Genomic DNA, 15,711 nt, shown 5'->3' with positions numbered 1-15,711 from the left:
TTCATAATTCTGACCATCTTTTACATTCAGATCTTCCCGTACAGTTCCATCCTGTTTGTAAAACTAGGCAGGCAATTAATTCTAATAGTCAGGCCATCTCCATCATGATGTTCAATACTACACAGTATTCTATAAGTTTTATGCCAGTTGTGACCAAGTTGTGGAATGATCTTCCTAATCAGGTAGTTGAATCAGTAGAAATTCAAAATTTTAAGCTTACAGCAAAGGTTTTTCTGTTGAACAGGCTGATATAAGTCTTTTTATAGTTCATATATGAAGTATCTGTTTCAATGTTGTTAATGCTCTTAAAGTATTTCTTTTTAATTGTTTATTACTTCTTATATCGTTTATTTCTTTCCTTTCCTCGCTGGGCTATTTTTTCCCGTTGCAGCCCTTTGGCTTGTAGCATCTTGCTTCTCCAACTAGGGTTATAGCTTAGCTAGTAATGATATATATATATATATATATATATATATATATATATATATATATATATATATATATATATATATATATATATATATATATATATATATATATATACACATATACAGTATATATATATATATATATATATATATATATATATATATATATAAATATATACATATATACAGTATATATATATATATATATATATATATATATATATATATATATATATGTATATATATATATATATATATATATATATATATATATATATATATATATATATATATATATATATATGTATATATATATATATATATATATATATATATATATATATATATATATATATATAATATATATACATACACGCACGTGTGTGTGAGTTGTGTGTATATATATATATATATATATATATATATATATATATATATATATATATATATATATATATATATATATATATATATATATATATATATAATGTATGTATGTTAATAGTAATGATAATAGGAATTATCATGAGGATAACATATTTGGTACCAGTGTTTTAGTAAATTAGATAATATAAAATCATAAAGGATATAAAACACAAGTATCATCGAATTTTACGACTAGAATTATGCATTCAATGTATGTGTTATAGAATCGAACCAATGTGGCATGGGATTAGGACATAGTTGACTAGATGTTGGGTATTTAAGGAGAAATTCAGTAGAAATTAAAAGAACTGAAACTATGTTACTGAAATATCTTTAATTAATCTGAAAAGGCATCTGGGTACACATCCTTTGAGTGGGGGGTCATGTTCCACACAGGACACTCCACAGCTACAACATTGTGTTTATAAGCATTCAAGCTTCATATTGCTGCTATATATTTTGTATATTGAGTATGAACTAAAACATAATATCTGTCATCGGTATACAGATTTTGTTCATTTTAGTTTTCGACAACTTTTCCTTTTAATAATCATAGTTAGGCCTTAATATATTTCGTTTTCTATGATTCCTTGCAAATCAAAACAAACGTATGTTAGTAGTTTGTATATGATTTCTTTAACTAGATTGTATTTCAAACTAATTTAAAATACTCTTGTTGAAAAATAAACAAAGAAAAGTCTGGACATTAACCATTAAAACTGTATTTTCTAATATTTTTTTTTATCTTTCCTCTGCAGTGTTACCATGATTCAAGCAGTCCTCTTGGTTTAGCAAGTTAGCGAATACACACTAACCGAGATAAAGACTCGTACAGCAATGTCTTGTGAAATTTTTTTCCTGCAATGTTTATTGCTCATTTAACGCTTAATTCGGAAAGAAACGTTTTATTATTTATTAGACAGAAATAATAATAATTTATGTTTACTTTTACAGTAAATATAAATCAATATAAACTTACAGAGATGATAAATGGTAACCTATTTCAGTTTGCACTTATAATTGTTTTATTTTACTGATATAATAGGTGATTATAATATTTTTTTAGAATTATATTATTTTATTGTTTAATTTGTATTCCATGTGTGAGCTGTGAATATCAGATAACGGAAATGGTTGTGGTTATTATTATTATTATTATTATTATTATTATTATTATTATTATTATTATTATTATTATTATTATTATTATTATTATAGTAGTAGTATTAGGACTGCGAACACCCAACCTATAACTCACTGGAAACAACATAGAATATTTAATGAATTTGCTGCCAAACAAAAAATTGTATAAATAGATATACAATATTTTTCCTGATCACAATATTATTCCTAGAGTACCCTAATGATTTGGAAGTTTTCGGATGTCATTTATCTAGCTAATAACTAGGCAGAACATTATCTGAATTTACCATTGGATTTTAGTAGAGGTCTGACATGACATATAAAGAAAATGAGATAAGTATCACCGATATAGAAAATAGTCTATGATATAGTAAAACTCATACCTCTCCGTATATCCTATATGCTAGCAAGATGTAATGCATCTTCTTTTTTTCCATTTGCTTTATGATTATGATTAACGTCTTCGTATTGTGGAGGGATAATGAAGGGTTGCCACTTTCGTAATCTATAGAAAAAAAATGAAAGTGAAGAAAGATCAACGTTTCACCATCATAAGAGTGTTGCAAGTTGGGCAGAAATCTATATTGCATAAAGAAAAAACCAATGTGTTAACCAAGGTGCTTTCAGGCTGAGGTTGACTGGATGAGTCAAGAGATCTACTCCAAGTATCTTATAACTTCTATCAGCGTGCCATACCGATGGGTCAATTTATGCTAGATTTATTTTAAACCAACTAGCCAGTCTCTCCCTGAGATCTGCCTTAAAAGTGGCCTGAGACAAGCTGTTTCTGGCCACTGTAAAGAATTTACCTTTATCCTCAAGTGAAGAATTACCAACCATTGCATTGGTAAGAGGAATAAATGCACATCTAATGGGACTCTGAAGCTATATCATACTAAAAAAAAAAAAACTTGAGGGTTTAAGGGAGGAGAAAGAATAATGTAGGAAGAGGACAAACTGAGTAAAATTTTCATTATTCACAAAAAAAAAAAAAAAAAAAAAAAAAAAAAAAAAAAAAAAACTTTCACATACTCATCGCACCACCTATAATTTTCATTCTTATTGTTCACATTTAAGTTCCTATAAATATTCTCTGAATTCCCTATGACCCTATCAGGAAATTGTACTAACCCTCTATCTACTTTTTCAATAATCGTCTTTAACCTTAATCCATTCTTCGTCCATTTTCACCTACATAATTATCGAATTAGCTTTTTATCAAACTCACTGATCTTGATTATACTTACAGTAATATTTCACCCCCTTCTCTCCAACTTGAACTTATATCTATTCGAACCTTCACTTTTACCAAATAATGATAAGATATACCTATATAGTCATTCTTCTTCTTATATTACAACCATTAACTTTCTTTCATCTACTCATTGACATCGACAGCTTAGACGGACATTGGGCCAAGGCCACTAAGGACAGTAAGTTTCAATAGTCACCACTATATGATAGGCCTAGAGGGTGCATTCCTTGTAAAATGCAAACATATATTTTACCCTTATAGATGTCATGGTAATAAAAGTAATTAACTTCTACAAAATAAAAAGAACATATCTGACAACTATCATTTCATTTGCTTTAATTATTGATTAATATGATTTTAGGGTAATTATTGTTTTCTTGGCACAGTCACGCACTGAAGACATGGAGCAATTTAGACACCTTGTCGCCATCTCATTAAATGGTCTTACACTACAGCTACACCCCTATCCTATACTAACTCGTAACCAAGTAACCTCTTTTCCTTGCCATTTTTCATTTTCAAATAAATTTATGAATGTTGCTCGTTAAAAACCACATATAACATAATCAGCAACAATTTAGCAGTGACAATATTGATGTGGCCGTTCAACGATATATTGTCTTTTGTCTGAAATGGGTTATTTATGAACGTTGATTGATTTATTGAAATTTCTCTAGTGTCATAATAATCATGAACAAGATATTAGGCTATACATGCAGCCTATATATATATATATATATATATATATATATATATATATATATATATATATATATATATATATATATATATATATATGTATGTATGTATATATATATATATATATATATATATATATATATATATATATATATATATATATATATGTATGTATATATATATATATATATATATATATATATATATATATATATATATATATATATATATATATATATATATATATACATGTGTGTATACAGTATATATACATAGGCCTACACACATACAGTATATGTAGCTTAGATACTGTAAAGTATACATATACATTACAAAGATATATATATATATATATATATATATATATATATATATATATATATATATATATATATATATATATATATATATATATAAAATGGAATTGGCTGGTCTAGGGCAAACAAACTTTTAAGATGACGTTATCTTATAGACGCCAATATTACCTACGAAATAAATGTCTACCTGTTGATTTATGAGCAAGAAATGGGGAGAGTAATTGCGTATTCTGTACATCTTTTCTGAGAAAGCTGAACTTTTTTTTATACCAAAATCGATTAATTATTCTAATTCTATAGTTTATATGAGCTTATAATATTAGTTATTCTCAAGAAAAGAAAATGATTAGAAAAGATATCAATAAATAGGTTATGGTTAGGAAGCGATAAAGGCTTATTCTAAAGTACCTTGGATGAGATGGTGTGTGGCAACGATGTTTGGCTGAGATCGTCCATGTTGGTTTGCGAGAGAGAGAGAGAGAGAACCCGCCCAGTGGAAATCTGTAGTTTGTGGGAAGCAAGTGACGGGAGGTTGCATTTTCAGGGTTGTGCAAGTGATTGATATATTTTTTAAACAGCGGGCAATTAAAAGTTCCGGATTATGCAGGCCATCAAATGCGTCGTCGTCGGCGACGGGTAAGTTTATAAATCACCTGTCATTAGTTTTAAGCTATTCGTCTCTCCCTCGTCCCTCCCCTCCCTCAAATCTCCCCATAGAGGGAGTTGGGCTGAGACAGGGATTATTCTTAGTCTTGTATATATCTTTTTAAAAGGGGCTGGCTGAAGTATTGTATTTAAGGGTAAGTGATGGGATTTATGAAAACCAACACCCAATTTGTGTTAGACTTCTCTAGAGAAAGGCAGGAAGGACATCCTGTGGCTTGGGGGTCATAGGATAGGATAAGCTACGTAGAGAAAATATCCAAACGACTCTTGGATAATACGTCTTACGTATTCAGTATTTTACCAAAATTATTTAATATAAATATGACAATAATCTACTACAGAGCCTTGTCTGTAGCTACTGGCATTGGCCTATCCTCATCTTAGGTTAGCCAATCGAATTTTGTTTATATTATCTTAAGTTAGCTTATCAAAGCATTTTATGTAATTATTACTGGGAGGGATTTATACCAGCCCAATGAGTCAAACTTGACCCCTACAGAGTGGGCCTAGCTTATCAAAAAATACTATATATGCATCTCCTCAATCATTAGGTCAATGTCTTAGTAACTGAAATAGCTTATTATTGAATTGTGACAGTCTTCTTAAATTGCCTCTTACCCTACACCTCCTTTTGGGTTATTGGATTCTCTAGGCTAGAACCTATTGTAAAATATTTCCTGGTAGGCCACAATTAGGCCTGTCTAGTAGTCTATTACTTATTAGGAATCGGGGGTGGGGGGTGTATGCATGATAGCGGCCACCTGCATGCATGATAACGGATAACTTAGAGTACAGCAGTATAAAGGGGGTTGCAGGAGAGCGTTAGCCGCCCCGTTAGGTAAGTAGGTAAGGACACGGCGTGTAGGTTAGGTTGGGGGGGAAAGTTGAGATTGGTTGATGTCTATTTTTAATCCACAAGGGAGGAACTGGCCGCTGTTATACAAAGGCTCCGGAATGTGTTGTAACCCCCAATAAATTATGTCAGCTGCATAGTATTAGAGCTAGGGTGTTGTTTCTATTTTCCCCATTTTTGTAAGCTAAATAAGTTTCAAATTGGCTATTCCAGCAAGGTTAAAACCTCTTTAACATTCCTTATAAAACATTCCCTACCCCAATATGTTTATAATCAAATGAAACCCAGTAGATATAAGGGGTTTTGATTGCCTCTGGTCATTGCTATCATTGGCTCCATAGTGGAGTCTTGTTGATTGGTTGTTTTTTATGTCATGATTCTCTAAATGCTTAATAATGTAAACAACAATCAAGTCTTGTAGATCCTACAGGGCACGGGGCCTTCCCATGTGTAACAGGACTAGGACACACCCCATAAAGTAAAGAATAGTTGAACTTGATATTGTAGTACGCTTAGATTTTAAAGCAACAACCGGGACTTACATGGTTTTAGGAAATTTGATTTACTAATGTAGGTCATCGTCATCTCACGTGGAATGGTCCGTCGTAACCATTTAGGCAGTATTGGTTATACTGTACTGTACCGTATTACGTCTAGGCCTAGATATTTTTATTCCCTTCCGGCACTTGCCTTTGCATATATTTTCTTCCAATTATCAACATTTTTTTTTTTATTTACACATGAATTTTACAAAATACTTTATGTAAAATTATATATTTATGGAAACAAAATGCAATGAACAATACAATTTTAAAATTTTTAAAACCTATCAATAGGTTTTGTGCTAAGACGAGTCAAGTAAAATGTGAAAAAAAAAAAAAAGTGCTTGGGGTTGTGCCAAAAGTTGTGGTGAGGGGTTGGCGCTGAAATGGGTAGCCATAGTTTAAACGAGCCAGTAATGTTTACTGGTATACAACCTTACCTAGTGCACATTACTTTATCTTAATACACTTACATCCATTTAGCATCCTGTTATAAAAAGTTTGGCAGTATTCATAGAAGTACAATTTTAACCTATGGCACATTACATCCTTAACCAATCAGTGGCATAGCAATCTATCTAGGTTGTTGGTTGCTTCTAGATACCTCTTATTGTACTTAGTCATACTTATTGCTTACCCTAATTTCTTTTGGTAGCTGACTATATGAATATTACACAGGCAAAATAACTGATGAAAAGGCTCTTACATTATCCTTGCAGAGGAACTTATTTCAAATCATAGTCATCCTTTTGTACAGTATGTAGAAGTGTTTGGGTACACAAAATCTCTGAATGACTTGACAATCAAATGATTAGCCTATAGGCTAACCAATAACCTTCCAGGTTTCTAGTGTGTCTGGTGTTTGGATTGTCTGAAAAAAATGTTTGCCCTTACCCGAAACTCAGACTTTCCACTAATTTACCTACTTTATATTTCATTTTCACAAATTTACTTTCTAATTCCTCAGCTATCATACTATTACTACCAGCTCTCCCTTGTTTTTCTTCATGAAGTTACTTAATCTCAAGTTCACCTGTACTGCATTATATAAATATAAAACTCATTTTAACAGTCTTTAGGAAAAAATACTGAGTTTTTAATATCTATTTGGACTTATGAAAAGTATTTATTAACACAGTAGCCCCACTGTCACTTACCACGTTACTTTGACATTGTCACAGTTTGCTGAAATTTAAGTAAACAGGGATATGTCACAATTCATAATTCATGCAATTCACAATACAGTTGTCTATCACATATCAAATAAAATTTATCATTACCTATTGGTTTATACCTGTGGGCAGAAGGTAACAATTGCATAGCTGATACAATCAGTAGTTTCTAATGTGGTTATAATTTGATAATAAATTCAAGGAAAGCAGGGTTATCACACAATTCACAAGCATTATTAATTTGGCTTAATTTGCTCTTCTATACTGTCCAATCAAATAATGTAAATCTTTTGAATTGCCTGTTTATCTGGTAGAACCACCAATGCCATATCACAATATCAACAATTGCCTGGGATTAATAACAAACTTCAAAAACACTGGAGACTTTTACAAAACTAAGTAGATATAGGCCCACATACCTAGAGTAGAAATATAATACATACAGTATATTGTATATTACTATAAAGAAGAGTGACCAATAGTGTTGTCAAAACAGAGAAATGTTAGATGTTAGGATATTGGTACTATACAGTACAGTATGGTACGTATACACAAAAATAGATAAGAATGGCTCATTGTTACAGCATTTAATAACATGACCAAATTTTTAGTCTGACATAATTGTTTAAATTATATATGATGAATTTTTAAATACAGAGACATGGTTTTACGTAAAATATGAAATGTTGTTGGAATTATGTGGGCCTTAATACTTGTTCCAAGTTGAATCTACTCTTTAATTCGTGATTGTATTGCATGTGTGTCATGGAAAAAAAAAATGGGTAGTAATTCATTTGGAGGTGCAGTATTCTTTTCTTTATACCTGTATGTACAATGTAATGACATTTTTTTTTATAATACTGTACTGTATATCTGTAACAGGCCTATTTGTTAGTTTACCAAAGATACTACAGTACAGTATAGTACTGTACTGTACTTTTTTATCCATGAGCTGTTTTTACCCCAATCGAAGTGGAATACCAAATTGACTACAGTATTTTTGTTAGTTACTGATTGTAAAAGGGCATTGTCTCTGTGAAACAAAGTTCCTTGGGTCAGATTGTACACTGCACCCTAGGTTAGGTAAGGTACTTTATGTAAGATTACGGTTTTTCAATGGAATAAGCTCTTTATTTTGTTTACTTGAGTTTATGCTTTTATTTTCCATGCCAATAATTCTTAGGATTTAGGTTTGAGGTAGCTTACTCCTCTCGGCTGATTTGAAACTTACATTTTTATATTTGTACAAAAGCTATACTAAACGCAGTCATTCAGCGCTGCATGTAAGTGTCCTTGTAGAGGTTTGTGATTCGATAATTCTCGAAAGTGAAATAGCTTTTTCACTCCTAATTTGTGTAGCCTAAATGATTAACAGTAAGGAATTGGACTCCTTTAGGTAGTATTCTCTTTGTGCTTGGTAAGACTGTACATTAATGCCCAGATTGTGAAGAATCCAAATGCCTCTAATAGAAGATATAATGTACTCATTTAGGGATGTAATATTATTATAAAGAATTTGGAACACTATTGTATTGTAACGATACATCTTCATTTTTGCTGTAAACAGCCCTCAATAGAAGCATTTTGCTTTTTGTTTTAATGAATTTAGTATCTTATATGATAAATCTATGTTAGACAAGGGTGGGAATCAGGATTTGAGAATAAGTATCTTCTTTAATAGTGAGTTTCTTGCAAATACTGTATTCATTTCTATTGGAAATGTAGTGATAACAAGGATGGGAACTTCAGTGGGAAATATAATTTTTGTTTTTGGTGTTTGGAGGGGGGGGGATGCATAATGAGTAAAAACTAGGAGATACAGTCTAATCTAACCACACTTTCGTAACCTAACCCAACCTTGGGCACGCAGTCTTCCTTACTTATCTACCCACTGAGGCTTGGCCTATCACCTTCATCCTATTCAGAATATAAATTTGCAGATGGTGATTCCCCTTTTCCTGCAGGGGAATAGTGATATGAGGTGCACTGTAGGCATTTCTTAAGGGTCTTCGCAATGTTCCTTCAGCCCCTAGCTGCCCTTGCTTTACAATACAATACATCCCTCGACTTTACCTCCGTTCACACTTTCATTCTTCATTCTTACTATCAGTCCTCTTAATTATGATTTCATATTGTGGCAGATGGGTTCCCCCCCCCCAGTTGTACTTGAGTTCTGAATGGCCTCAGAGGGCCCCAGCATTAGGCTCTATAGCCCAAATTCATAAATCCAGTAATTTCATCGTGTGGTGCGTCTGAATATTTTGCCTTAGAAAGCACAAAATATTCACAACATTTACTGTAAACTTTACTGATACACACTATAGAATTAAAAGTCTCCTTTTGAACCTATGGGTACAATAAACTTGCAGCCCCTGGCTTAGAATAATTTTATTTAATGTAAAACTAACAAATAAAGTCAACAAAAAGCACAATTGAAAAAGTAATGTCTTCTCTAAATTACTCATCAATAACAACTGAAGCCGTTTTTTTATGAAATTGCCATAATTGATGTTGATTGGATAAACCAATAGCATTTGTCAGTATGATCCCCATACCCACAATTCAGGATGAAAAATTTGTCTGATTTTCTAATCCACAAAGCATCATTGAAAAACAGAATTCGATTGGGAATCTCATTGCAAGTTAAAAAAAAAAAATCCCTGTGACTACAATATACATAAGCAAATAGTTTGGTAAATTTTTTTTCTGATAGAATGTTATGGCTGGTATTTTTAGTTTCATATATAGTACAACATATCATAATAATTATTTAATCCATGTAGGAGAATTTTTAGCCTTTTTCTGGATTTTTTATACTTGTTAAGTTGGCAGTCTTTTTATGTTGCTAAAGATAATTTCACCTCCAGTGGTTAGTCTGTTCACTATTGTAACTCGGTATAGTTTATTTGAAGACTCATTTAGCATTTGAATATATCATTGTTTTTAATGACTGAAATTATTGTTTTCTTTGTCAATTTTAGAATTGCTTACATCTAATGATTATTGTAGAAGTTTGGTACAGTAATAGGATGATGTGAAGTAACCTTGGTCATCCAGTCTTATGTTTGAATGCTCTCCTGGCCATTGTTTGTTTATAAGGTAGACCCTGTTTTGTTTGTCAGATACAAGGGGGTTCTTACAATATTTGGATTGAATTTTTTACTTTTACTGTATTTGTTTACTTTTGCATCTTCGATAGTTTTGTTATTACAGTAGCTCATCAACTTGACATCTGCTTTTGGTAGTCTGACTTGAAAAGTAGCAAAGTTCCTAGAGTATAACTTACACTCACAGCTAACTCACTGCTAAAAGTAATCACATGATTTTTACCCTAAAGAAACCAGTTCTAAAAGTAATCACATAACTTTTACCATAAAAGAGCAACTGCTTAAAATAATCACATAATTTTTACACTAAAGGAGCCACTGCTAAAGAAATCACATATATGAAACTAATTTACACCTTTATTTAATTAAATAGATTCATCCATGAAATGCAGTCTTTACAAAATGGTACCCCAGCATGGAAGCATAATGAAACTGCTGATAAGGATTACTGTAATCTGTCTTGTGCTTTTCTACACTTATTGTGATATATGATATTACTGTAATCAAATACAGTACAGTAATAGAGTAATACAATATTAGTATTTCATGAATGTCTCTTAACATCATTTCATAATTTTTCTGTACATTACTTAATAATGAAATATCAGTGTTAGTCATCATCTGCTATTTCATTGAAGTAGAGATAGTATTGAATATCCAAGAGACTGCTATTTTGCTTACTGTAGAGGCCTTCATGATCTGGTGTTTTCATCTTCTTGCATTATATCATGCCTATCATGTTTCTTTATCTAGAATCGGTGAACTTCTCACTACACACCAACTTCTCGACGATGTTCTCCTTTCAGGTTATGACTATGATCTCACTTGGAACATGGAAGGTTTCAGTTTTTTTTTTAATAGAATTTCACTCTGGTTACATTGCTTATAGAATTAATTCAGAAAATTCCTTTTACGTGTAACCATCTTTTGCATTGCATGTTCTCTTGGAATGCCACTCAGAGTTGACAACGGAATTTATGTTCTGTCCATTTTGTTCAACATTAAAAATCCCCTTGCCTTGATTTCTCATTTATAATGTAACTATTGGTATGTTAATATTCACACATTGTAAGGTGTTGTATTGTGTTAAATTATGGAATATTAATTTCATTATATGATGCACTTTAGTAAAAGTAGACTTTGGCCAAAAAATAAACTACTGATATGGTATCTGTTAAAATAGTCACCCTCATTGCAGTCATTATTTAGAATGTCCATTTCCTTATGTGTAGCTAATGCTATACCGTACGGTGATCCTGATTGTAAACAATTGAATTCTATATCTACCATTTGAACTTTATACAATTTTTTCCAGTTTCCTTTTTATCGTGAAATCAGCTGCAATACTCTAGCTGACAAACTCATCTGCAGTTAAATACTTTTTAACTGGCGGCTAGGTTTTGGCGCGTTATAGCTAAATAATGGGAAAAATTAACAAGCTCTCATTAAAGCATAGAAACATCAAGAATGTCTCCAGGATGCCTGAAAACTTTAAATCAATCAATCAATCAAGAATGTCTCACCCCTATTAGAAATTTGGGCCTCATCTGCGATGTCTCTTAAGTCAGCCTTCTCTGTTAATGTTGGCAAAAAATAAAGCTACTGATCTTTTATCTTTTCCACATATTCAGCAGCCCTGTTTTGAGATAATCTCACTAAAACTAGCTTTATTTGAATTCCTCTCGATAACACTAAAATAAATCTACCAGAGTTGTGAATAAGATATTCCATGATACTGTAACTGGATTTTGATGAAACGACCAGCTTTGTTTGTTATTCAGTACTCCATCTTACAATGTCCACTAAAGATTATATTCTCAATGGGAAAAGCTTGCTCATGTTTGTGCCATATTCGAATATTATGGGATGTGTTTGGCAGCCTTATTATAAGGGCCAAGGAGACTTGGGGGTTTATGTAGAGGTTGTCTTTTACTTGCTCTATACCGTCGTCTATAATCTTCATTTTCAAAACCACCACTTCTGTCCTCCTTTGTATGTAGTCATGCTCTTAGTTTTATCATTTTTGTTATTTCTTTTATGATTTAGTAAACAAGAACAGTCATATAAAAGTTGAAAATTTATATCTGTTGCAAGGATTCTTATTCTTTTTTAAATATTGATTCATGCCTATTTGGTCATCCAAAACAGTTTTTATCACCTTTGCTTACCTGTCACTTGATAAGTCTAATGCAGACATGGTGGTCATTAAGAAATCCCGCTGGGATTTTTAAACCCTTTTGAACTTTTGATTCATATGAATGCCATTGATTAAGATTAGTTTTTAATTGCCCTAAATCACTTCACTACCAACTGGCTGTGAAAAGTGAAAATGGTTTCCCTCCTCAGTTTAACATGTTTACCACGAGTTTTGCTAATGCATAACTATTGTATCGAAATGTATTTGATAGTTATCACCGCAAGTGTCTTGAACGTTGAAGACTCGGCGTGCTCCTTGTGATGCTACTAAAGCCTAACGTAAGCCGTATTTGTTATGACCCCAAGGAAGAGGATTTACTTTAACATCTATTTGTTGTTTCCTTGAGGATAAATTTCAAGTTTATTTTTGTATTTGTGTTTTCTTATTATTAAAATAATAATAATATTATATATTTAATATTATTATTATTATTATTATTATTATTATTATTATTATTATTATTGTTATTATTATTGTTATTATTATAGCTACAACCCTAGTTACCAAAGCAGTATGTTATAAGCCGTAGGGCTCCAACAGGGAAAGTAGGCCAGTATGGAAAGGAAATAAGGAAAAAAAGATAGAATAGTGTGCTTAAGTGTGCCCTCAAGCAAGAGAGCTCATACCCAAGACAGTTGAAGGAGGTGTGTCAGGGAAAGAGAAGAATGCGTAAAGAATAGGCCAGACTAATCGGTGTATGAGTAGACAAAAGAAAAATGGGTTGTAACCAGAGAGAGGGTTCCATTGTACTACTATCTGGCCAGTCATTCCAAGGACCCAATAACAAACGCGGTATTATCTCGACGGGTGGCTGGTGCCTTCGCCAACCAACTACCCTAAAGTTTTCTAATCAGAGGATTTTTCTTTGTTAACAAGTTACCTTTCTTTAGCTTCTCGTGTGAATTTCGCTTTTGTGAGATAATCATGATAATCAAAATTGCAACAGCACTAATAGGTTGAAATGGTCTTTGATAATGTTATTGGTGTTTTTTTTGAAGAAGCATTCACGCAGTATTTTATCCTTTGGATGTACATTAGTTCATCTTGTGGATTGTATTGAAGCAAGAAAAGTTTGATAAGTAATTTGAAGAGATTTAGATCTGTCTTAATTATTAGGCTTGCTTACTATCCCGCTAGTATTGAATTACCTTTAGATTTCTTTAGTCTAGTTTTCTTGTCTCAAATCATTCTTATTCTTATGAAACATTAATCAGAGTTATTTGAATAGCTTGTCAAATCATATAAATCAAAGTTATTTGAATGGCTTGTCAAAGCTTATGTATATTTTTAAATGTACTGCTGTCTTGAAAATCATATAAAATTTTCTTTACGTTTGTATATTTTGACCAACAGTTTTAATGTAATACATTGCTGTAACATGGAACACTAGAAATGGTTTCATCTAGATTTGCTAATGACCTCATGTCTAGATAGTCCTTCATGAAACCATATTTAGAATCCTTTCAGTGGCATATAGTTAAGTCACATTAAATGAGATGTTTGGAAATGAAGTATAACTTCATTTAAAAACTTAATTTTTTATATTAGGCTTTAATCGTTTTGCTACAGTGAGTTTTTTATATACATATATATATATATATATATATATATATATATATATATATATATATATATATATATATATATATATATATATATATATATATATATATATATTTGCATTCTGCTGTATTCAACACAATCTAAAATGTCAAATTTTTGAGATAACAGGGTCGTCACATGTTCACCCCATCTCATTTCGAAGACGCCTAATCTTTGTAGTGACATTTTGTTTTCTGTTATCTTTTGAAGTTTCTCTTGGTGTGTGAACTGTGGGTTTTTTGGCCATATCTACCGGATGTGCTGTGTCGCTCGTCTCGCTTTTGCTATGGAACATCTTTTTGTTATATCCTTTATTTTATGATAGTTTAATATTGGGAATTCTCTCTCTCTCTCTCTCTCTCTCTCTCTCTCTCTCTCTCTCTCTCTCTCTCTCTCTCTCTCTCTCTCTCTCTCTCTCTCCAGTAGATAAACTAGTTAGAAAGGATAAGATCAATAAAGAGAAAAAAATGGCTTCAGCTAGTAAAGAAAACCCCAAATGATTTTGTTACATTTATAGACAGTAGCGAACCAATAAAAAACAACATTAGCCCAATAAGAGACTCGGAGGGTAATCTTAAAAACATATTTGGAAAAAGCTGAACTGATGAATGCATATTTCACAACTGTGTTCACTAGGGAAGAATCGGCGATTCTCCCCTAACCAGCCATCAAATATAAAGGGCCTCAACCATAAAATGGAATCTCCTTTACATTGGATGATGCCAAAAAGAAAATAAAAGGACTCAGAAAGTCTAAATTACAAGGTCCTGATGATATTCACCCAAGAGATTGTAGAACTGGAAGAAGAGATAACCCCACACTTTTACAAAATGTTCTGAGAGGTAGTCAACGAAAGGAATGCACCACAAGGATATAAACTAGGCAATGTTCCTCCAATCTAAAAGAAGGTACCAAAAGAACAACCTGACAACTACAGACCTGGGTGTCTTAACTTCAGGGCCTTGCAAAATTTCTGAATAAATTATAGTAGATTCAGCCAACATGGTTTTAGACAAAGGAGATCATGTGTGAAAAAGCTTTTGGAATTTTTTCACGTTTAGCATTTATGAAAAAAGCACGGTAATAGACGTCATATACCCAGGCTTTCTAAAGGCTTTTATTCAAATTTCCTCTTGAAAATTAATAGTCAAAATTAGAGCACTAGGCATCATTGACGAGCCAGCGGAATGAATCGAAGAATGGCAAACAACGGAAATCAGAGAGTTGTAATCAACGTAGAAACTTCAAAGTGGGCAGATGTTACAAGCGGGGTACCTCAAGGATCCGTCCTTGGCCCATTGCTA

At 31.9% G+C, this 15,711-nt stretch overlaps 1 protein-coding gene across 1 annotated transcript in view; it reads left to right on the top strand.

Moving 5' to 3' along the window:
* Window positions 1-4,713: 4,713 nt before the first annotated feature.
* Window positions 4,714-15,711, top strand: part of LOC137641529 (ras-related C3 botulinum toxin substrate 1) — a 177,202-nt gene continuing 166,204 nt past the window's right edge. The window contains exon 1 of the mRNA XM_068374169.1: window positions 4,714-4,904. Coding sequence (XP_068230270.1) covers window positions 4,870-4,904 — 35 coding nt within the window. The 5' untranslated portion in view covers window positions 4,714-4,869. The remainder of the gene's footprint in view (window positions 4,905-15,711) is intronic.

Source organism: Palaemon carinicauda, chromosome 5 (assembly GCF_036898095.1).
Source record: "Palaemon carinicauda isolate YSFRI2023 chromosome 5, ASM3689809v2, whole genome shotgun sequence".
In the NCBI taxonomy this organism is placed as follows: domain Eukaryota; kingdom Metazoa; phylum Arthropoda; class Malacostraca; order Decapoda; family Palaemonidae; genus Palaemon; species Palaemon carinicauda.
This window is presented reverse-complemented; position numbering and strand designations above follow the sequence as displayed.